The following is a 24,232-nucleotide window of genomic DNA, read 5'->3' on the forward strand; positions in this document are numbered from 1 at the left end:
TAGAAAAATCAAAAACTGAAATTCACGAAACCGAGAATTAAAAAATTAAACATGTTTAAATCGATTTTAGATAACGAAAAATGATATTCTGCTATTCTGCTATTATCAACGCATCCCCTAGCTTTCGCCCATCTGCGTTGTCTTTTCACTAGGCAATACATCTACCAATTGATGTTTATGGGCTTGCCGGACCAAGTCATGTAGCTAAGCCAAACACCCCACCTACAACTGTTGGGTAGGCACCATTGTCCCGCCCACTGGTCTTTTACAGCTAGTTGTAGGTGTATGTGTGCGTGTAAGTATTGGTGTATGTGTGTTAGTGTTTGTAGGCGCCAACTCGTTCTAATCCACTCTGATTGCTAACACCCTATTGAACCATTACCCTTAAATCTGGCAATCTATGAAATAGAATGAGTTCAGCGCCTGTAAAAAAAAGTCAGTTAAATCAAACAAGGAATATTAGTATTAAAGCGAAGATACAACGAAGCAACGCCCCGAACCTCGAGAGCACAAACCTCAAGAACCAAATGACAGGCTGCGCGAACAGTCGATCGACTGGCCACCACTAGTGAATAACCAATCGAGCAAACCCTCCAGCACAAACCGCCACCAGCTCTCCCGACCTGCGCCCAACAAATCCGAGGCACTGCCCAGCCATAGCTTCACCTTAAAACCAAAATCTAGATTGCAGAGCACAATACTTCCCAAGTAACCACGCAGCTCGGGCCGCAAATCACACACAACACGTCACAAATAAGACAAACACTACCCCGCCCGTACAGCCGAAACCGATCTAGGGTAGAGAAGGGTCTCTTTCCACTCCAACCCGGACTCAACTGCACCCACAGGGTAGCGCACCCCACACACACTGCACTCATGCATCCATCACTACCCGAGCCGCACGGTCACCTGGGTTGCTTCTATCTGCATGACCTCACCCAACCCGTAACGCAGAGTTTAAATCCCTCTCTTGCATTACAAAGCAGTCCCTCTTTCCAAAGTTTGTGCGTGGTATAAATGAGATTATAAAGCTGAAGAAATCGTCACCAACACAACCGCCAACAATGAGCACTCAATGGTGTCGGCAGAATCAATGACGACCCCCTCAGCCCAAACCCAATTATCCTACACTACCCAAGTAACCACAATGCTGAAGCCGTACGCACTGCACGTGTGAAGTACATACAGACCTACCCGCACCGCCTAAACAAACCACCTAGGCCGAGCACAAGCGAAAAGCGGCGCCACCACTGTTGAACCACGACTATACCAGTAGATATAATCGCAATTAAGCAATCGTAGATCCATTCCCCGCTCCTACTCAGCCCTAACGATCCATAGCAATGCACCCCACACACGCAACCCCCACAACCCAACAGTATGGTCACTTGAGTATCCCTGGGATTTTGATTACATGATGGTCAGGGATCACAGCCATCAAAACGTTCCACACTTTACCAGGGCTTGCGACCTGTAACCATGATGATTTCCGCTATGGGAAACCATGATGGCTAGCGGTGTTTAGATGACGAAAAATGATATTTAGATCAAAATCAAAAATTTGGGTATTAGAGGGTTAAAGACAACGAAAGTCGATGGCGATCATCATCGTTTCTTTTAGTGTTATAAAACAGGGAGGGTCCAGAGGCACGTCAAACTCGAACAAACTACGGCTACCTAACATGCATCGAACGCAACTTCCCAAAAAACACAATGCGATTTCCAAGCAGGATTCGACCAGGCCCCATCAGGCCGCGTTGCCAGTTGGCACTAACACACTCGCAAAAGATGAGCAGTATAGGCCCTAGATATATAGATATATAGAGGGTTAACGAACTTAATAGAGATACCAAATTTACTAAACGGAACACGAACAGAAGCAATGAATATGGATGGTCATCACATTTTACGTGGTCGACAAAATTATAATAAAACAATAGGTTGATGTAACCAGAACATTGATTTTCACCATACTTAGCTTACGTCGATTCCAATGGCCACTACCACGGATTGAGCCACTTTAGTCGCGAATCCTTCCGTAACGTTTCACCGTCCATCCTTTCTTCGGTCTTTGTAAACTGTACGGCAGATTCCAGGCGATCATCACGGACCGCACGGGATGTTATATCCTTCACCACGACGCAATCTCCGTTTTCCTTGAGAAAAGTGTAGTTAACATCTGCCTCTGTGGGTTCTCCATGGGGGAATCTGATCGGGAGAACTTCAATCAGGTGTTTAACTTTCCACAGACGGGCATTGTTTTCGGGAATATTTTTCACCACTGCCACCGCGTTGGACTGAAGAAAAAGAAATAAAATTGATGTTAGAAATGTTTATTTACCCGTCCTAGCAATCGAGCCGAAGGCCCTCTTACCTCATACAATCCCAAGTCTCTCAGGATTCGCTTCTCCCAGTGGGGGCACCCTTTGACCGGTTTAATCCGGCGAACTCGGAAAAGCTTCGATGGTTCACCGGTCTCGGGCAGTGAGTGTGCATCATTTTCCCTGATACCCAAACGAAATCAATCGGTTAGTTAGTTGTTCCAGTTATGTAAGGGTGGTTCAAACACTTCCAGTCTACACGTACCTCGGATAGTAGAATATGTTGTTCACCTTCACACCATCCTTGTACAGAAACTTCTTGTTATGTTTGCCATAGTTTCGCACCAGCAAAGATGGTTTGCAATGGTTTGCACAAACCGAGAGTACACTTTTGAACATAATTTAAACTCTTTTGAACTATTTCGGCATCGGCGATCTGAGAAAATGCGAAAAATGTGCCGACAATGTTTACTCTACTGGCAGACAGCTGCTTGTGCGAAGCATACACGAGGAAACGAAATTACTCAAAATCGACATAAAAAGAACTCAAAATTAGGTACTCTTATATCACTGCTGTTTTGGATACTATTTCGTTCTCGACTTTCAATACTTTTCACTCAAAAGAGGAGTACGTCAAAACTACTCGCTTTTGGGTTAATTTGAAGTTATGAAAATCACACTCGAATTTGTTTTGCTTTTCCATACTTGAAAAGTATCCAAAATCGAGTGTTGATCCAGTACTCAGCTTTGGCTGAAAATTTCTTGCGTACGCCATATTAGTTCAAATCTCGGTTCAATACGTGCATTTCGGGTAAGTTTAGCTGTTTATAAATTGAATTATCAACTATTTCCACTAACAATACCAACAACAGTTTTCAGAAGATCCGACAGAACCGATGGCATCGATGGAAGAATTTGTGCTCATGGATTACCGTCGCGGCAAAATATTGAAACGACCTGTTGTGGTGGCCCGGATTATTATTTTATCAATCGGTAAGCAATAGCTTATATTCTTCTGCAATGTGATTTTGACGGCCATATTTCCTATCAGAACATCATTCCCGATTTCGGTAACATCGCGGCCACAATAGCGGAAGACGATTTGCAGCAGCAGGAGGAGCACCGGGAGGAGCACCGTGCGTGATTGAGACAACAATAATCAAGAACATTATATATTTGTGTCAAGTGAATTGTATGATATTGCTTATAGATAAATAAATAAATTGTGTAATACGTGTTTAACATCGTAAAATGATCGAAAATCCGAAGAAAAACCGTCCAAATTTCAATGGATACCAGCATGAGCATAGGACTTGATTTTGAGTAATTTCAATCCAATACCAACTACTCCTCAAACACTTAAACTCATCCAAAATTATGTTCTAGTGAAATAACTCAAATTTGAATTATTTAGAAATAACTCAAATTTGACTGGTTTTACTTAGCTGTCAAGCTGAGTGAAAATGACTTAATTTTGAGTAGTTTCGTTTCCCCGTGTATCATAACTTTGAGAACTGTCAAACGTTCCGAACTTCTGATTTCGAGGGGTGCATAAATGCATATCCGAGAATTTGGTATGTAATCAGTTTAGACAAAATTATTCAATTTGAAGAAGAAACCATAAAACTATTGCTTAAAATTAACGCATTTTTCGTACTCAGCTATATTATTTTAAATGCAATTATTTACTCTTGTATTTGGAACATTATTAAATAATTTTTTTTTTATTTTTAATCGATATTTTTAAAAAATGTATCAATAAACTTTTTTTTTCTCCCTTATTGGCACAGACCTACTGGTCCACTGGTCCTACTGGTCCATATCAATAAACTCTATTTTGCTTTCAGTGTGTATCAGTTTGACATCACGCTCCGCATGACAGTTCTCAATTTCTCGATGCAGCCAGCCAGCAGCAGTGCAGTCCATTTTTGATCACCACCAAAGGAAAAGCATTGACCGCAAGTGGAAAAAATCCCGCAAGTGCGAGGAAAATAATTATTGTGCTTTTCGTGGAAATTGTTGAAACAAAGTGCCGCCGGCGAACGTCATCAAAATGCTGGATATGGAAAACATCGAACTGCCCAAGCTGGAAAACGATCAAAAGTCTTACGCCGGCATTCCGGAGGCGGTATTTGTGGTGAGTAATATTTTGCTCTGTCGACCATTCGCTTCCACTAACCCCGATTCTTCCAAACCGTAGGAGGATGTTGAGGCGTTCATGAAACAGTCCGGCAGCGAGGAAAATGTCGAAAAGGTACTCAAAAGCCTGGACGAACAACACAGCAAGTATAAGTTTATGGAGTTCAACATAATTTCGCGGAAGCGCCGCCTGCGGCAGCAGATTCCGGATCTGGCCAAAAGCCTGGAAATGATTAAAATTCTCAAGAATCAGTCGGAAGAGCAGGAGACGCGGTTTTTGTTGAGCGAGCAGGTCTTTGTCAAGACGCGGGTGCCTCCCACGAAAACTGTCTGCCTCTGGTTGGGGGCCAACGTGATGCTCGAGTACCCGCTGGACGAAGCCGAGGAACTACTGAAGCAGAACAAACACTCGGCCGAGGTGAACCTCAAGTGCCTGGAGCACGATCAGGACTTTCTGCGTGACCAGATTACCACCACGGAAGTGAACATGGCTCGTGTCCACAATTACGACGTGAAGAAACGACAGGCCAAGAAGGCGGCCGAGGAGAAGTAGTAACTCTGGAGCATGCTGAGTTTTACTTGACTTTGCGGTATGTGCTTGGTATCTGGTTCAATAGTACTCTGCACTCAAAATCATTACTATTAAGGTTCAATTATTTGCGATTTAATAAATAATTGCGAAAGATATGTGTTTGTTTTATATAGTAATTTATAGTAGAGGTCCAGGTAGAGGTTCTCAACTCAATTTTTTCATGCACACTAGGGTAGGGCGGGGCAAGATGAGCACTAGTATGGGACACGCTTGTATGGAAAAAATAAATCCTCGCTCCAGTCGACTTTTTAGATGCCATTTAGGTCCCATATGAACTGTACAAAATTTCAGTGCAATTGGTGAAACTATAATTTAGCGCAAGCGGCTCAAAGTTTCCATAGGATTTACTATGGGAAAAGTTACACTTTCAAACAAAAAATCACAGAGGTCGAACATTGTTTCCTTAATTCAAGTCGATCAACGTTTCTTGTAGAAAAATCATTTATGAAACTTTCCTTCGAAGACCGCAAAACGATAGGATGCTTGTGGAAAAAGCTATTAATTTATTACGGATTAGTGACCCAACGAACGGCTTTTTGTTTTGTTTTATCAGCAGCACTGCTGCTGCCGTTGCTGCAAGGGGTGGCGGGAGGCATCACCACCCCCAGCAAGAGGAGCAGCCAAGGCAGCAGCTACAGTGCTGCTAATAAAACAAATCAAAAAGCCGTTCGTTGGATCACTAATCGGTAATAAATCAATAACTTTTGCCACAAGCTTTCAATCGATTTGCGGTCTTCGAAGGAAAGTTTCATTAATAATTTTTCTACAAGAAGCATTGATCGATTTGAATTAAGGAGACAAGGGGCGACCTCTGGGATTTTTTAAATGAAAGTGTAACTTTTCCCATAGTAAATCCTATGAAAACTTTGAACCGCTTGCGCTAAATTATAGTTTCACCGATTACACTGGAATTTTGCACAGTTCATATGGGACCTAAACGGAATCAAAAAAATCGACTGGAGCGAGAATTTGATATTTGTCCCATACTAATGAGTACCCTAAGGATCACGTTGAGTTTATTGAAAGTGAACAAAATTTTTCAAGGTACCTCTCAGTAGTTCTTTTCTATAGAAATATATATATATATATATATATATATAGTAACTATATACATATATATATATATATATATATATATATATATATATATATATGTATATAGTTACTATATATATATATATATATATATATATATATATATATATATATATATATATATATATATATATATATATATATATATATATATATATATATATATATATATATAAATATGTATACATATAAATATAAATATATATATGAGGGGGTTAGAGGCAGAGGGGTGAAAGTAATTTATTATATTTTCATGAAGCATTGCTCAACATTGTTTCAATCAATTTAAATTCTCAAGTTAATAATGGCAGTGATGGTATTGTACTATTTCGAGTCTTACTGAGAGAGGAAGTTACCTTTTCGTCATTTGCCCTTCTCATTATCCATTTCTCACTCACGCCAGTATTTGCAAAGTGAGTACGAATGACGATAATGTACCAATTAAAATTACAACACTGCATTTTATTCACAATTGTTCATTCCCAAATTTAGGATTTTATGACGATCGTGAAGATCAGATTTAGGTTATCAATTTGATTACCAAAATTTTGTACAGTCTCACGAATTCAAGCGGTGCTTTGCTAACTAGCCGACGTTTCGGCTGTGTTTGGCAGTCTTCTTCAATGGAAAATTAGGCCTATTTCTCCTAAAAGAGGGCTGCCAAACATGGATGAAACGAAGGGCAGTTAACAAATTACCGTTTGAAATCGTGAGACGTCTAAACTCCAAATTTCAGTATATACTCGTTGGAAACCACTGTCAGGGACGAGTTTACATACGCAGTATTACACTAAAAGTGCATCATTACGTCGTGTATGGTGTCGTTGAGGCTCTGTTTTAGAATCCGTATGATAAATCATTAGATTTTAAATCGTATTGTTGGCGATTTCCATAATTTGGAAGGATAAAACATGTATTAGTAGCGCACGCCTATCAATTTATACATTTAACCCTCGAGCAGTCGCGTCTTCGACTACCTGCAGCGAAGTCACGCTCACGTTGTATACCACAAGCGTGTATTTTTCATGGCGCGTGTACTCAGTACACGACACGACCGCTCCCGGGTTAATTATGAGTTTCTGTCTGTCTGTATTATCCTTATAGACTCGGAAATATCTGAAACGATTGGCGTGAACATTTGCATGCCAGTTTTTTTTTTCGAGCCGGGGAAGATTCTAAACAACTTGACAAATTAGCTGGCAAAAGAGGCCCAACACACATAACGGGGGACTTCTCTATGGAGCTGTGTATCAAGCCGCACAGCCGGTTTACTATAATTTATAGCTTTTCAATATATCAGGTTTAAATGTATTTTTATTTACATTTAAAAATAAAATAAACTTACATTTTTGAAAATACTATGATGATTAAATTGTAGGTCCTTACTGACGTAACAATGATCCGACAAAATGGTCACTAAGGTTACTCTATGTTACGCTAGACGCATCACGATAGCGCAGTGTTCGTTCAGAAAGCCTGGGTCATAATCCCAACATCCCACTAGGGTTAAATTTAGGGCTTTTTCTTAATTTCTCAATACTTCATCTGATTTTTGAATTCAGAAAAGTAATAATTCTTCCACATCATCATGGTTGCTTGCATTATTCATTTAAAACGAAATTAGACGCTGTCCATAAACTACGTAGACTTTTCTATCAAATGGCATCTTTGAATCAATTGGTTAAGTAAAATGACTAAGTTTTCTAGAGCAAAATTGCTCAAAATAGCGTGTTTTAATTTGTTTTTATCAATTATCTTTGAAACATGCGTAATAAATTAAAATTCTTTCTTTGGCAAAGTTGTGGCCCCTGTTCCACTCTACAATTCGTTCTTTGTCATTAAATGTCTATCTCTTATCGTTTTCTTGCAATTTCGATTTGAACATCGCATTACAGGTCATAAATTTTCAACTGTCGAGGTAAGCACTTTTTGCGCACTGTGCCGCACATTTAAATCAAAATTGCAAGAAAACGATAAGAGCTAGAAGTTTGGTTTCAAAGAACGAATTGTAGAGTGGAACAAGGGCCACAACTTTGCCAAAGAAAGAATTCTATTTTATTACGCATGTTTCAAAGATAATTGATAAAAACAAATTAAAACACACTATTTTGAGCAATTTTGCTCTAGAAAACTTAGTCATTTTACTTAACCAATTGATTCAAAGATGCCATTTGATAGAAAATTCAATAATCTTTCGGATAAGAGTAAAAAAATTGCGATAAGTTTGACCGTTTTCAAGTTATACCCAGTTAAGGCAATGAGAGTCAAAAACATGAGAAGTTCAATAACTACTATCACCCTTTAAAAAGTTTGCACTCAGGAACCTAACACCCTATATATATATATATATATATATATATATATATATATATATATATATATATATATATATATATATATATATATATATATATATATATATATATATATATATATATATATATATATATATATATATATATATATATATATATATATATATATATATATATATATATATATATATATATATATATATATATATATATATATATATATATATATATATATATATATTAGCGTGGTTCAAAAAATCGTTTTTGCGCCACACTGCTTATTCGATTCCTAGCCAGATTATATGCCTTCTCACAAAATTTGAGTTCATTTGGTTGAAAATTGAGACTGCACAAGCCCGTCAAAGTTTGTATGGGAATTACTATGGGAAAATAATGTTTTTCATTCAATCAACCGTAGCATTTTCACAGGTGCCCTATTGGGTTAGTCGACCCTTGGTAATACTAGGCTACTCTATATGCTACAACTTTGCCGAAGACCGCATTCAAATCGGACGCCCCATTAATTAGTTATCGATTTGTATCCAACTGGGCAAACTTTAGCTATGATCCTCCAGCTTCCCAGCAGGCAACATTGTTGCATATGGCGCCAAAGATAGCACACTGAAATCATGGCTACTATGTTCCACTGCAGAATGCAGTGATGCCCACCGAATAGTTTAACCATCATGAGTAAAGATTTCGATTCTGGATAAAAATCGGTAACTAATTAATGAGGCGTCCGATTTGAATGCTGTCTTCGGCAAAGTTGTAGCTGATAGAGTAGCCTAGGATTACCAAGGGTCGACTAACCCACTAGGGCACTTGGGGAAATGCTACGGTTGATTGAATGGAAAACATCGTTTTCCCATAGTAATTCCCATACAAACTTTGACGGGCTTGTGCAGTCTCAATTTTCAACCAAATGAACTCAAATTTTGTGAGAAGGCATATAATCTGGTTAGGAATCGAATAAGCGGTGTGGAGCAAAAACGATTTTTTGAACCACGCTAATATATATATATATATATATATATATATATATATATATATATATATATATATATATATATATATATATATATATATATATATATATATATATATATATATATATATATATATATATATATATATATATATATATATATATATATATATATATATATATATATATATATATATATATATATATATATATATATATATATATATATATATATATATATATCATGTTTATATATATCATGTTTTCTAAACTAAACAAAAAAGATGTTTTATGGTCAATTCGAACATGCTGCGGAGCAAGAAGAGCACTTCATTAAAAACCCAATATTTTACCTATAAATTGGCCATACAGTGATTGATATAGCAAATCTTGTTTATAGTTATGGTATCACGTTCCAAAATTATCAGTTTCTGTTTAGAATAACCAAAAAATGCGGTTTTATAATACTTTATACGAAATGGCCCGAAAATCAATAAACGATTATTAAGTGGCTTATTTTTAGAAATTTACGCAACCAAATAGTTACAGAGGATACGGAAATCTATGTTTGATACTATTGAGTGGATTACAATAATTTCAAAATATTTTCTATACTCCCATCAGGGGTGCTCATCTTGCCCCAGTATACAGATATAACTAAAATTGAATAAATTTTAATGTTTGTTGTTAGAAAATATTTTCTAATATAACTTAAAATGCTTTGTAGTATGCCAGTAATGTTGGCTGATAATCAGAATTATGGTAAAAATTTGATTCTGACGTAAAAACCTTATTTTATTTTGATGATTTTCTTATAAAAAAATGCTAAAAATCCTAATTTGACGATATTTTTCAATTCGTTCATTATGAAGTACCTACCTTTTTCAGGTTTATGGCCCGTTTACATATGTGATAATAATGCGTGACAATTTTCTGTCGGACAATTTATTCCACGCTAGTATCGTTTACATTGCCGCTAAAAATTAAGCTGCCAAATCTGGTACAATAAATTGTCCGACTGTATTGGTACCAAACTATCGTAATGTAAACACTTCCCTATCTGCCAATAAAATTGGCGTGATGGCATAACTAGCAGACAATTCGTCTAGCAGACCGTTTACATGATACTAATTGTGTCGGACAATCTAATATCCTCATTATTGTCCACTAGTTTTAGCACTGAATTCAGAAGCTTCTGATTTTGTCATGCTAATTTTATTGTCTGCTAAAAAGTGTTTACATCGCGCTAAATTGACGCCAATACTGCTCGAAAATGAACTGTCGCGTAGAATTAGCAAGTATGTAAACGGGCCATTACAAACAGGTTGAACTTTATTCTAACGGATTATGATGTTGTTTGGACAAAATTCATCATAAAAGTAGTAAAACGGAGGGGTGCTCATCTTGCCCCGTCCTACCCTATTAGACATTTTACGAAACGACAAGTTAAGAAACTATAGAGGACGAATGCCGTTGTTCTCGTTCGCAAACATGCCAGGTATCTATCTTTCGAAATTTCTGAAGAAATTCATAGAGGAGTTCCCATAGAAATTCCTGAAAGAAACCCTGGAAGAAATCCCTGGAAATATTCCTAGAGGAACTCCTGAATAAATCTCTGAAAGAATTTATGAAAGAATCCATGCAGGATTGCCTGGAGAAATTCCTGGAGGAATTCATGAAGAAATACCTAGGGTAATCCCTGGAGAAATTCTTGGTGAAATTCGCGGAGGAGTCCCTGGAGAAATCCTAGAATAATTCCTGGATGAATTCCGGGAGGAATTCCTGGGGGCATTTCTGTAGGAATCCCTGGAGGACTACTGAAGAAATCCTTGAAAGAATTCCTAGATAGGGATGGCATTCCGCACTGAAAATATGCACAGTGCAGCTCATTTTCATATTAAGGACAATCGTCTTGAAATCCCGCTTCAATAGTGCATCAGAACATCAGACGCACAAATCTCAAGAAGCAAGCTTCAAACAACAGTGCATTTTATTATTCTGTTTTTGCTCACTTGTAATAAGCTTAAAATAAGAAGATCAGATGCGCTGATTTCGTTTACGAAGAGATTTGTGCGCTCAAAATCGTGAGTAGGTGCCAAAGTCGGCCATGGTGGCAGCCATTTTGGGACTATAACAAGTCTGTCCTTAAAACCTATAGACGAAACTACTGGGGGTGCCAGGCCCCCCTAGAATTTTAATGCATTGCTTATAGATATGGGGCGATGAATGATGAATGGATGAACTAATCAATATTTGTTTGTAGTGCACCCCCTGGCAAAAATCCGTAGTTTCGCCCATGTTAAAACCGCGTACACTTGCACTCACACTGAGGAGCATGCCATCCCTGTTCCTAGAAGAATCTCAGAAGGAATTGATGCAGTAATCGCTGGAGAAATTCTTGGAATTATTCCTGGATAACCTCTGGGAGGAATTCCTATGGGAATTCTTAAGGAATCCCTGAAGAATTTCTTGGAGAAATCACAGAAGGAATTCCCAGGGTAATCCTTGGAGGAGTCTTGGAGAAAATTGTGAAGAAACCCCATGATGAATACCGGAAGCAATCCCATGCGGAATTTTTTAGGGAATCTCACGAAAGCTTTCTTAGCGAATTCCTGGAAGAATTTATGTAGGAATCCCGGGATAAAAATGTGAAGAAATTCATGTTTGCAGTAATTTTTGGACGTATTATTGAAGGAATACTTGAATGGACTCATTATGCTTTTTTAAGAATGTTGGCGCACATACCAGCGTTCATGGCATGATCACTGTCGGGTCCGAAGGAATGGGGAATAATCGAGAACTAGCACTGTGACCAAGACAACTGATGTACACACACGACATTGTAGTTCAAATGGACTGTATTTTGAGGTAGTTATATTCGCAACACGAAACGATTACTTAACTGAACTAGAGATAGTTTATTCTAACTACGGAACGGTATAAACTCGGTTTGTTCTAACTTCGCGCGCGTATATTTCATCCTGTGTATCGCTTAAACTAGGACTATTATGGACGACCAATGACTATTATACACTACTACTCTAGACTATTTCAAACATGGTTCTATGGCGGTTTTATAGGCATCTTAGTCACAAACATTTTTGGAAGAACAAATATTGCAGTATTTTGGGACAATACTGGGCTGAATACAAAGGTTGTCTACATCTACAAACATAAATGTATAGTATCAGCTGCACTGCATCGATTATGCCGACAATCGTTACAGAGATCGCTACCAACTATTACAGTGCAACTTTCCTATTGCGAACTTCTATTTACGCATAAACATACCGCCGCCCTTGAAAGACGGAAGTCTACTAACTGAAGGCTTTCAAAAATGTTCACTGTCTAGACTAGTTTGACTAACTGAACTTTGATGATGTCATCACTAGACGGATGGTTGCTGGGTGCTTATGCAACTACAACATTGGATACTGCGTTCTGCTAACGGTTCTGGATTTCGATTGACGTTGTGTCCTAATGCTTCTCGTTGCCACTTGGATCATTGACTATAGCCTCTTGTCGGCTTAAGGTTGATTGCTGTCTTCATGGGATGCTGCTCGGGACGATTCTTGTTTAATGGTGTCAATTTCCAACAGGATCATTTCTGCTGGATCGGGCTGGACTTACTGCGGTCTGCAGTTCAAACGTATACTTCATTGGCTGGATGGCTGGTGGTTCCAGTATCGCCAACGTCCTCGAATCATCGATGGCTGGAAGTATCGTATGGCATTAGATTGTGTTGACTACTATGAATTGTGAATCGGAACATCGATACTTATCTGTGTCCCGGAGCGGATGCTCCGGGAGGACGTGACGTCGCATGTGTGCTGGAACCGCCATACTCGTAACTGAAATCAAGCAGATCGATTCCCAATGTCGGACTGGTTGATGATGAATGAGAACCTCTGTTCCCAACTTAGTTTCTCAACGATGACTGCTGTTCCTGTTGCTCATCTACTGAGGATTACGGAAGGTCCTGGGCATCGGTTGTTGCTTCATTGGTTTCTTCGAATGGCGGTTTCACCCTCTGACTAAGGTGCAAAATCAACTAACGAGTACCGCTCAGTGGTGCTCTATGATCCTAGCGACGACTGGTGTACTGAATCTCGCGAAACTGGTAGGGTTCCTCTAGTGGTATGCTGACTGGATAATCCAAATTTGAAACTCGTGGGCGATGGTTGGGAACTGCTGCTCGACTACGATTAATGTGAACTAACTGGTGCTAGGTGGGTGCAACTTCTCTGGTCAGGTTGCCGAGATGGCTCGAATAACGTGTGCCTCGCTAGTGTTGCTCTCTCGGTGATTCGGAGCTGAAGATTACTCGGTGGTGGGGTTGTCCATGTTGATCCCGGACGACGATTTCTATGAATAAAATGAGAGACGGCTTTTTCAACTGTATTTAACAAACTAAAAACGACTTGCCTGGCTGGAGGCCCTCAGGCCTCCGATGGACGCCCTGTAGCGCCGCTGAATCGGTTGACATGGTCCCGTTTGCTGCTCGCGTCACGACTGATGACTGATGCATAGTAGGAGCGGTGCGGATGAAACTGAAGTGCTTTGGTGGTTCCTCATCCACATTCGGGGGTGAACTGAGGTGACGATGTGAACCTTGTCTCGCATGTCATCGAAATGGAAAACTTCTGGTCCAACTATTCTGGCTCGGGTGCACTGACTAGCTGTAGTAGTGCGGAACGGAATCCAATGCTTCTGGATTCCGGATCTAGGAACTTCTTCAAATCTGGTCGACGTATGCTTCGCTGTTGATCTTCGATACTAATTGACGGTGGCACGATACTACAGTTTGCGCTCCTTTGAAATTTCAACTAGTGACCTCCATCTAAGGCACTAATCGAACCGACGGTACTTCACGGCTGTGAAGCTGTCTCTCTGGGCGAGAGACCCTTTAAACCCAAATCCTGCGAGCGCACAAGAAATGGGGCGCTTGCAACTACAGCAAGCTGAGGAAACACAATTGCATGCGTGCAATGTGCCGTGTTCACTCTGCATGGTGAACGTAACTGTATCGTGCCGACAAATCCTCATGCTCCAGCGATCGTATCACTGGACTGCAGGCCGGTGCACATGAGGCACCAACGGACCTTTAACCGTTGGCTTGGAAATTGCTGGCCCTGGGTGGCCAACACCGTCGAAAACTACAAAGCGCGACTGCGCTAACGAAAGCATTGCACCGTGGGTGCTCATCGTAGGTTGAACTCCTTTTCTCCGTTAAGATGAGCTCTACAAACTGGACTGGACTACTAGCAACAACAAACTTCTAGGATGGACCTGTGAACTTGTAGCGTTCAACATTCCCTGAATTGCAACTCGGTAAGTTGCCCTCGATCGATAGGTGGAATACTCTTGGCTGATTCAGATTGTTCCGCACGAGTCTGAATTCCAGCATCCTCTCCAAAATCAACTGGAACAAATGAGAGGGTGCTTTTTACTTTGTTAAAATGTACAAAAAGTTGACTTGCCTGAAGCGGAGGCCAGCCTGGCCTCCGCGGGCTCCACAATGAGCCGGTGGGATGTAGATCCTGTCCCTGAATACGATCGGATGGAGGACTGATTCCATGGTGACGAACAACTGCGACGCTGGATGATCCTTACAGGCTAAGAATCCGGTAAACCATTGGGCGGGACACAAACGTTCAGTGGGACGAAATAACAACAGTACACGAAACAAAAATAATGTTTATTTTGTCAAAAACATAGGAATTCACTGTTGTCCAATTACTAAACAAAACTGCACGCTTCTGTGCACAACGAACGATAGGTTTTCGCACTCTTCCGTGCGACCAAACTGGATTACGGGAAACCCGACTGCATCGTCGAGTACGTCGAAAAAGGAAGTCAGGAAATCAGGCTGCTGGTTGGTCCTTGAGGCGCTCCAAGCCCGCATGGAGCTTCGTATGGTGTTTTTCCTGGCAATGGACACACCGAGGATCGCGATGACATTTTTCAACCCGGTGGGCCATATCGAAACAATTCAGGCACAAATCATTTTGCTTCACAAACTGAAAACGTTGACTGGACAGCGCCTTTCCGAATGATTCGCAATTGATCATAAAGTGGTTTCCACGACAGTAATGGCAGCTGACTTGCTTCAGGGAGAACGGTTGTTTGGTCTGCCTAGCTGGGGAACCACTGGTTTGACTCGCTGTCTGCTTCTTCTCCTCGTTGGATATCTTCATGTTGATTTCATTGTCTCCTGTGCGCTCGATTTCTGTTCCGTCTTCATCTGAATCCGTAGATGACTCCGGTACCGTCTCACTGCGAACCGATGGGAACGGCTTTCCCCGTAGTCTGGACAAGACGAGCTGCATTGTGTGGTCGATTTGCGATGTGGCAATAAGTTGTCGCTCCACATCCATCTTCAGCAACTTGCACTCGTTCACAATTCGATTCCGCCATTGCACAAGCAGCGTAAGCGCAACGCGGAGAAATTCATTTTCCTCCTCGGTAAGCTGTCCCCGAACGTCGATTTGAGACACCATACCTCCCAGAAATGCCACGGCACTGGCGTCGTGGTTTCGAAGAGAAGCCATTGCAAATCCTCCCTGCGGTTTGGCCATGACGACGAAAGAATCGAAACACTCCCGAAAAACGATTTAAATGTTCCTTTCTACAAGAAACTGCGACGACCGAACAACGTTTTCGAACGATTACGATTTCTGTTTTGGTTTGTCTTTTCACTGACACATCACACGCGATACCAAGAGCCGCGGTCGGCTCAGTTCACTTTTCGCCGTTTTCGCCCGTTTCATGGTTTGGCAGGAGCATGGTATCTTCGCGCACGCTGGTGGTCTTGAGTAAAAGATTTTACTCGGCATGGCACGAAACGGGTAGTTTTCATAAAAACGCACTTGATATGATCCCAATAAGTGACGTTTCTTCGAGATGTAGCACACGCGTTCAAAATCACACTGTGCTTCGTTAAGAAATTGCAAATGGCGGCAATCACTTCTTCACTATTTCAGCCATTTTAGAGGACGTATTCACTACTGAAGTTGTGCGTTGGATTTACCCGCGCTTTCGGGTGTCTTCTTTCTTCGTGTTGGGTCTTGACTGTTGGATTTTTCGCCGCAACACATACAGGCACAACTTGACGGGTTCAGAACAACACAAACAACGCTTAACACTGCTATTCGGTTTCTGACGCGATGTTTTACCGCGAAAACGAATGCACAACTTGGTCACTTTTACCGACAATGATCCTAACCGGGACCGAATCCATCGAATCCGGCTCGAAGGACCAAAATATGTTGGCGCACATACCAGCGTTCATGGCATGATCACTGTCGGGTCCGAAGGAATGGGGAATAATCGAGAACTAGCACTGTGACCAAGACAACTGATGTACACACACGACATTGTAGTTCAAATGGACTGTATTTTGAGGTAGTTATATTCGCAACACGAAACGATTACTTAACTGAACTAGAGATAGTTTATTCTAACTACGGAACGGTATAAACTCGGTTTGTTCTAACTTCGCGCGCGTATATTTCATCCTGTGTATCGCTTAAACTAGGACTATTATGGACGACCAATGACTATTATACACTACTACTCTAGACTATTTCAAACATGGTTCTATGGCGGTTTTATAGGCATCTTAGTCACAAACATTTTTGGAAGAACAAATATTGCAGTATTTTGGGACAATACTGGGCTGAATACAAAGGTTGTCTACATCTACAAACATAAATGTATAGTATCAGCTGCACTGCATCGATTATGCCGACAATCGTTACAGAGATCGCTACCAACTATTACAGTGCAACTTTCCTATTGCGAACTTCTATTTACGCATAAACAAAGAATTTACTGGATTAGTTTTTGAATAACCTCTAGAAAAATTTTCTGAAAGAATTTCTAAAGACATTCCTGCAGAAATACTTCGAATAGTTCCAAATGGAATTATTAGAGCAATTTCCTGCGGAATTCTGGAGAAATATATGTAGAAATCATTAAAGGAATATCTGCAGAAATACCATAAAGGATCTCTGAAAAAATTCCTGAAGGACACCTCGAAAAGAGCACTGGAACAATTACTGGAGGAACCTCTAAGGATATCCCAGGACAAATTCCCGAAGAAATGTCTGGTGGAATCCCTAGATGAATTCTTATAGGAATCTCTGGAGGAATTCTAGATGGAATCATTGCAGCAAGCTATGGAAGAAATCTTGGAGGAATTACTCAAACTAATATAGTTAGATATAAATTAGAAACAAATCTAAAACTGTAATTTCGATTCCTCAAAACTGCAATGCCTATTTTCATATTCACATATCGGGCGCCCGATAACGTTGAGACAATGCATTCTGTAGAAGTTTAAATTTATTTTTTTTTGAATCGAATGTAAAAAACTTTAACATCGATTCAAAACATTGATTAATCGAAACAAAATCATCGATGTTGATTTAAAATTGCCCAACGCTACAGCCTGGGCACTGTTGTCCTTCTGACTTCTGCTAGATGGAGGAGGTACGACCCGAGCGTCTGTTCACCAAGGAGGTGCGGCTCAAACAGCGTCTGTCCTGGCATCCAGCGCCTGAGTAAGAAATGCTGCATCACGCCCAGCTAGATCTAAGGTGGTAGCCCCATCAGCGTGATCGTCCCAGAGTTGTTTGGGACGTTAAACAGAACTGGCGCGATGGCCCATGGCGAATAACATAGGAGAAAATACGACTCGATACAATCGGCAACGACCCATGCGACGAAATAAGGATTACGATTGGAAACTTGGAACATGAAATTGCAAGCCACTTGGTTTCGCAGGATGTGACAGGATAATCTACGCTGGGTAAGGGTTCTACTAGGATGTTGTAGCTTTCATTTGCAAATCAGAGAATCCAAATCGGATATCAGACGGCTGAGAAACGTGCGTGACTTTTTTTGTAACATACGCACATACACACATACAGACATTGCTCAGTTCGTCGAGCTGAGTTGATTGGTATATAGGACTCGGCCCTGCGGCCCTTGGATCGAAAGTCGGTTTTTCGAGCGGTATTTATACCCTTCTTATGGATGCAAAAAGGGTAAAAATGGTAGTTAGTGTACACAGGCAAAGCTAGTATTTGTAGGTTTATAGTTAGTATGCAAAGCCTATGAAGGGAATTGCGTGAGATAACAGTTGATGGATTTCGAAGTAGTAACTATGAAAAGGCCATGGTATTCAATAGCTCGTTCTGTATTTAAACGTTTATTTTTTATTTTTGACTAGACTAGGTATATAAGTATGTAGACTACGGTTTACGTAATACGTTTTCTCTAAACAGTCGAAGATACCATAACTTAAACGTGTGTATTATACGACGAAGGAATGCAATTATTTTCTTCACACTTATCTATAAACACATGCAACTCAGTTGTACTTGACTGTTTTAATATATTTATTCTAGATGCGTTTGATTTCACACGATAGAGTAAAGTTTAAATGAACTTTAAAACCATTTTCAGCAAACGTGATATGGTTTTTTTTCTGCATGCATGTCCACTGGACTGTATGCAAAGTGCAGCTACACTACATTTCGCAGGAGCCTTGTAGACGGATGAAAATTAGAAGTTTTTAATCCCTTATTTATTTGGGTTTCTTTAATTGGTATTGTCCGGACATCTAACTGCAAAGTAACCATACAAAGTGGAACACAGAACGATATGCCACACAGGGTAGACCCGTTTCGGTCCACATATTTTAAGAAGTTTCTAACCAGATTCGATACTCTGCCTTAAAATAATCCAGATCCAGTTATTCCTTTTGAAATACATCTAAAAGCTTAGTAAGGTATTTCAGAATGCTGCATGCGTTTCTCCAGGTAGCTCCACCAGGCAATTGGTTTAACATTTGCTTATCGACACTGATTTTTCATTAGGGCCTAACTGACATTTTCGAGTTCTCTTCATCGATTCTCTCTTTGTGTTATTACAGAATGTGTATTGAGTTTTCCAAAGATTTTTTGGTTGAAATGCGAAGAAGACTACTGTATCTTGCTATAGAAACAAAACGTATAATGATTTTGTTTGTTTTGATCAAGTTATTAGCGAAAGAGAGAGTCGACGAAGAGAAATCGATCAAGTCAGTTAGGCCCTTATGAAAAATCATTGTCGTTATATTTTTTAAAAGAATAACGGGAATTTCCTCAGTTTTTACGAAAATTTCACAGGAATATTTTAATGAGCACCAATTAATCCTCCAGGAGTTTTTCTCAACGAATTCCGTAAACTTTCTACTTCATCTGGGACAGCGGAAAAAACTCGTTTTAGCCTATTTCACGTATTGTTACTAATACTCAGATAAAGAACAGAAATATTATGTAAATTCTCCAGGAAACGATAGCTGCTTCTCTCAGAATTCTGGTAGAAATGCCGTGGGTGGTACACAGTTGCTGGAGACACAGTTGGCTTCTTTAGTAGTTCTGAGGTAATTCCAAGAATAATCCCATCACTCCATGTTCTGGATCTGCACGCCAACTTTCATCAATTTTGGGGACCGGGAACCTTTGAAAATTATTTTTTTTTAAGTTTGTATGCGAGCGATTTGTTGAATCGCCTTTCACTTGGCGGTCAAGCAGTTGCCCAGATGTCAAAGATATCAAAAAATCTCTTTGAAATTAATTTTAATAAGGAATCAAAAAAAAAAAAGTTCTTGGGATTAGTCTAGGGATTTGATTTAAAAATGTTTTCCGCAGGATTTCCACGACGAATTTCAGGATTCCCACAACGAACTCCCGGAAGATTCTCAGAAGGAGCTTCTGGAGAAATCTTAGAAGGAACTTCTTGATAAATTAATAGGCGAATTCCAAAAGCATTTTCTGGAAAAAAAAATCAGAAGCTATCCCTGATAAATTTTAGAAAATTATGGACAAAACTCAGGAATAACTTCGGGAGGAATCCGAGAAAGAACTGCTTGATCTGAGATGCTTGATGAATCTCAAAATGAATTTCTGGAGGGATTGCAGAAAAACCATAGAAACTTATTTCTAAAGAAAACCACGAAGGAACTCATGGAGGAAATTAGGAAGGATCATCTGGGTGAATCTCAGAAGAAACTCCTGGAGGAATTTCCTGGGTAAAAGCCGGATCGAACTTCTTAAGGAATTAAAATTGCTGGTGGAACTTTTGGAGAATCCTGGCAGAAACTCCAAGAATAATTTAATACGAGAAGTAACACCTGAGGAAATCCCAGAAAGAACTTCTGGAGAAATACCAAAAGTCAGGAAATCTTTTAGAGACTCAAACAAAAATATTGTATTGAATTCCAAGAAACAACCAAGTATAATCCCAATGATTCCCAAACATTCTTCGAACAATCCCAGAAAAACTCCCTTGGGGAAACCTAAGAATAGTTTTGGAGCAATTCTGGGTGGAACTTCTGATGGAAATACCGAAAGAACATGTAGAAAATCCCCAGGTTTTTTTTTAATAATTTCGGCGAAAATCCTTCTTTAAGTATTTCAAACGACTTTCTCAGAAATTTCAAGGAATTATCTCAACAAATTCAAGAAGAGCATCGTTGAAGAATTCTAAAAAGAGTGAAAAACTTACTAGATTTATCTACAGCAATCTAAGGAACATGCTTCGAAGTAGAATTTCAGAAAGAGCTCATCGATATATTCTACAAGACGTTTCCGAGCAATTATTAGAGATCACATGGAAGAATTCTCTAAGATTACCTAAAGGAATTTTAGAAGAAATTCTTACAGGAATCAAAAAATGAATTTCAGACGATACTCGTAGCGGAACATTAGGTGAAATTCCCGAGAAAATTGTCCTAGAAACAACTGGAGAAATTCTAGAAGAAATATGGCATCTCAAAGATAAGAATAAGAGATAAGAATGGTAAAAGATTATCTAGAGGAATCCCAGTAGGTACCCAGTGATGAATCCTAATAGATTTTCTGGAGGCATTCTTAGAGATTACATGAAAGAATCCCAAAAACAATCATAAAGGAATCTCTACAAAAATAAGTCTTAGTGAGTTCTAAGAGAATCCTATACGAAATGTAATCCCAAAAGAACTGGGGAAATATTTGAAGATTATTAGTTCGGTATCCCAGAAGGTTTTCCAACAGCATTTCCAGCAGGACTTATCGAATAAACTTCTGACAAAAAAAAATCCTGGGGAACTAGGCAATAAAAAAAAAAACCTAGGAGAAAATGTTGCAAAATTGTTGGGCTAAAGTACTGGAGAAACTCCCGGACGTCTACAGACAACATGTGGGAGCAAAAACTTGCATTAAGAATTCACAATTTCGACGTTGGGTTGAAAATAGGTAGAATTGCCTATAACTTTATAGCATTTAATGCATTACATGAGCAAGGAGGAAATAAAAATGAAAAATATAATCCACTTAGGACCAAACCATCTTACTGCTGCACAGACTCTTTCGGATTGCCCGAGGGCTCCGTACCGTCGGAAGTTTTGGTCACTGTTGTCACCACTCGGTCTTCAGTGGCCGTCTCCTTAACCGGCTCAACCTTACTGGACGGATTCTCCGAGTGGTTCGCACAGTTCTCAGCCGCCTGGACGGATTCTGCTGCCAAAGGACCGGTTCCATCTGCGCTGGGTGGCGAAGCATTCGCCAGTTTTAGTGCATTCATTTCTCGTTTCAGCATCTCAATCTCGTTCCTGGCATCGTTCAGCTCATTCTCCAGCCGCGCAATAGTATCCTTGTCCTTGAGCCGTTCGCCCAAATTGTCCAGCAAGTATTCAATGGCGTTCTCCGGCCGATCCGAGTTGCATTTGATCAGAACTTTCGTTATTGCATCCAGCACTCCTTTCCGGTCCAGGTACTTACGGAAATCCTCCTTCGATCCATCGATGGGCTAGTGGAAAATATTATTTACAAACAATTATTACAAGCGCTGTTTTTGCTAGTTTTTCGTGATTCGAATTGATACCTTGAAACTGGACATTCTGCGAGCTTCGGGGTGCAAAAATCAATAAAAGCTATGCTAGACAATCTCTGTCAAAACTCGGTTCAATATTATAGGTATTATAAATCACGATGAGAATATTCACACCCGACCACGTTTTATAGATTGTTTTGAGCACCACTGCACAGAATGAACAATAGAAATTGTGGAATAATGCACTTTTGTGTGGCTTTTGCACAACCACGAAAATGTTTTGGAAGGATCTCGTTTCAACTGACGGCAGAGGGCGGAGATGACAGACAACCGCTGTCGAGTCGATATGCACGCAGCACGAGAGGTGTCCCAAATTACACAAATGGAGATTAATCGATAAAATACCCACACACGGAGAAACAACAGATCTAGATTAAGTATAAATAAGGGCGAAAGTAACATGAGAGAGTTCTCTTCATCGACTCTCTCTTCTTCAAATTAAAGTGACAAGATGCAAGTATAGGGTACTGCACTGTTTTGATTTTGTATGGGATTTTGACATTTCCTGGCCTTGCTGTTTACAAAATCCCAATAAGAGCGAAAGAGAGGGAGAGAATTCCGTGCAGAGCCCTATGGTTGAACTTTTTGGTCATTAATCGCTAGGTTGCGATGCAGTTTGCATCAGGGGGATGACGAAGGGCCAGAATCATCTACCCAGCATTCAATTCAACATGGCGTTCAATGTTTTTGTTTTGATTGCTTAATTTATGGAAAAAATGCGCTGGAAACATCGACACTGCTTCGCTGCTGCATATAATATCGTGCAAAGTGAAATGGAAAGAGAAACAATCATCAAAAACAACGATTTCGTTTGAAATTTGTAATTTCTGAAATAAGCACTAGCAACACACGAGCCACACACCCGAAAATCAGGAGCAAGTTAGGGTAAACCGACCAGAAAGTGGGTACCAAAACGCGCCGTACCAAAAATGATGTTGGGTGAAGCGGCGATGTACCGAGTTTGACAGCCGTGTCACCCCACTGGTTTGCATCGAGTCGAGTCAAGTACAAGACACTGAAGACGACCTTACAGTTGAGGTCGAAATACGTATCTGTCAAAGGATGCAAATTCTTAGTGGAATTCAAAGGAACCGTACTTAACCCGATTTTCTTTTATTTATTAGTATATGGTTCTACGCTACCTAACTTCCAACAGAAGAGAGAGTCGATGAAGAGAACTCTCTCATGTTACTTTCGCCCTTATTTAAACTCAATCTAGATATATGTAGCAGAATCCTCACAAAACAGGCTTTTTGTTCCATCATTAAAAGTTTGCAAAATATCTGCCATATTGCTACAATGACTAAAATAAACTGATCGAATTTTATATCGACTAGAGCACATACGACCTATTCAAATCGAGCTCCAGTATTGAAAAAAAATCAACTTTTTGCAGTGTGTGAAAAACTGAAATTATTAATGTAATCGTGAAGAAATCCGCTAGCCCCTTGAAACCGCCAAAGACGCTGGCCGGAAGAAGAACATTTTTGTTTACATTTTGTTTCGGATTAGGATTCGCGATCGCGGCAGGAACAGAAAACTAGTGTAGTGGCCGTAGTGAGTGGCACTTATTTCCGCACGGATCCTAACGAAAAAAAAAAAGAACGCGAACGCGAACACGGCATGATTCCTGCAAAAGGTATCCTCGTCCTGCAAGGTTTGCTAGTGCTAATTTCGTTTTCCGATGCATTTGAGCCGATATCGGCAACGATAGGATTGGGGATTGCTGCAGGTAATATCTAGTACAATACATCCAATAATTTAATGTAATGTTTTTTTTTCCTTAATCAGGCGTTGGGGTTAAGTGGAAAGACCAAATAGCTGATTACACGTTATGCAAATTTTACGAGTGCTGTAGAAAACC

The 24,232-nt window shown here is 39.9% G+C and overlaps 3 protein-coding genes across 3 annotated transcripts; 1 reads left to right on the forward strand and 2 right to left on the reverse strand.

The window, feature by feature from the left end:
- Positions 1 to 1,941: 1,941 nt before the first annotated feature.
- LOC109424530 (large ribosomal subunit protein uL30m) lies at positions 1,942 to 2,821 on the reverse strand. Its single transcript, XM_019699703.3, has 3 exons — positions 2,587 to 2,821; positions 2,375 to 2,504; positions 1,942 to 2,297 (listed from the first exon to the last, which is right to left on the reverse strand). Exons 1-3 carry the CDS (start codon positions 2,718 to 2,720, stop codon positions 2,001 to 2,003), a joined length of 561 nt encoding a protein of 186 aa, XP_019555248.3. The 5' UTR covers positions 2,721 to 2,821; the 3' UTR covers positions 1,942 to 2,000.
- Positions 2,822 to 4,273: 1,452 nt separating this feature from the next.
- On the forward strand, positions 4,274 to 5,147 carry LOC109424529 (prefoldin subunit 3). Its single transcript, XM_019699702.3, has 2 exons — positions 4,274 to 4,458; positions 4,522 to 5,147. Exons 1-2 carry the CDS (start codon positions 4,375 to 4,377, stop codon positions 5,011 to 5,013), a joined length of 576 nt encoding a protein of 191 aa, XP_019555247.1. The 5' UTR covers positions 4,274 to 4,374; the 3' UTR covers positions 5,014 to 5,147.
- Positions 5,148 to 18,633: 13,486 nt separating this feature from the next.
- Positions 18,634 to 22,623, reverse strand: LOC109428766 (c-Myc-binding protein). The gene is made up of 2 exons (XM_019704600.3): positions 22,360 to 22,623; positions 18,634 to 22,284 (listed from the first exon to the last, which is right to left on the reverse strand). Exons 1-2 carry the CDS (start codon positions 22,372 to 22,374, stop codon positions 21,826 to 21,828), a joined length of 474 nt encoding a protein of 157 aa, XP_019560145.3. The 5' UTR covers positions 22,375 to 22,623; the 3' UTR covers positions 18,634 to 21,825.
- Between the last annotated feature and the right edge of the window lie 1,609 nt (positions 22,624 to 24,232).

This window comes from Aedes albopictus, chromosome 3 (genome assembly GCF_035046485.1).
Source record: "Aedes albopictus strain Foshan chromosome 3, AalbF5, whole genome shotgun sequence".
In the NCBI taxonomy this organism is placed as follows: domain Eukaryota; kingdom Metazoa; phylum Arthropoda; class Insecta; order Diptera; family Culicidae; genus Aedes; species Aedes albopictus.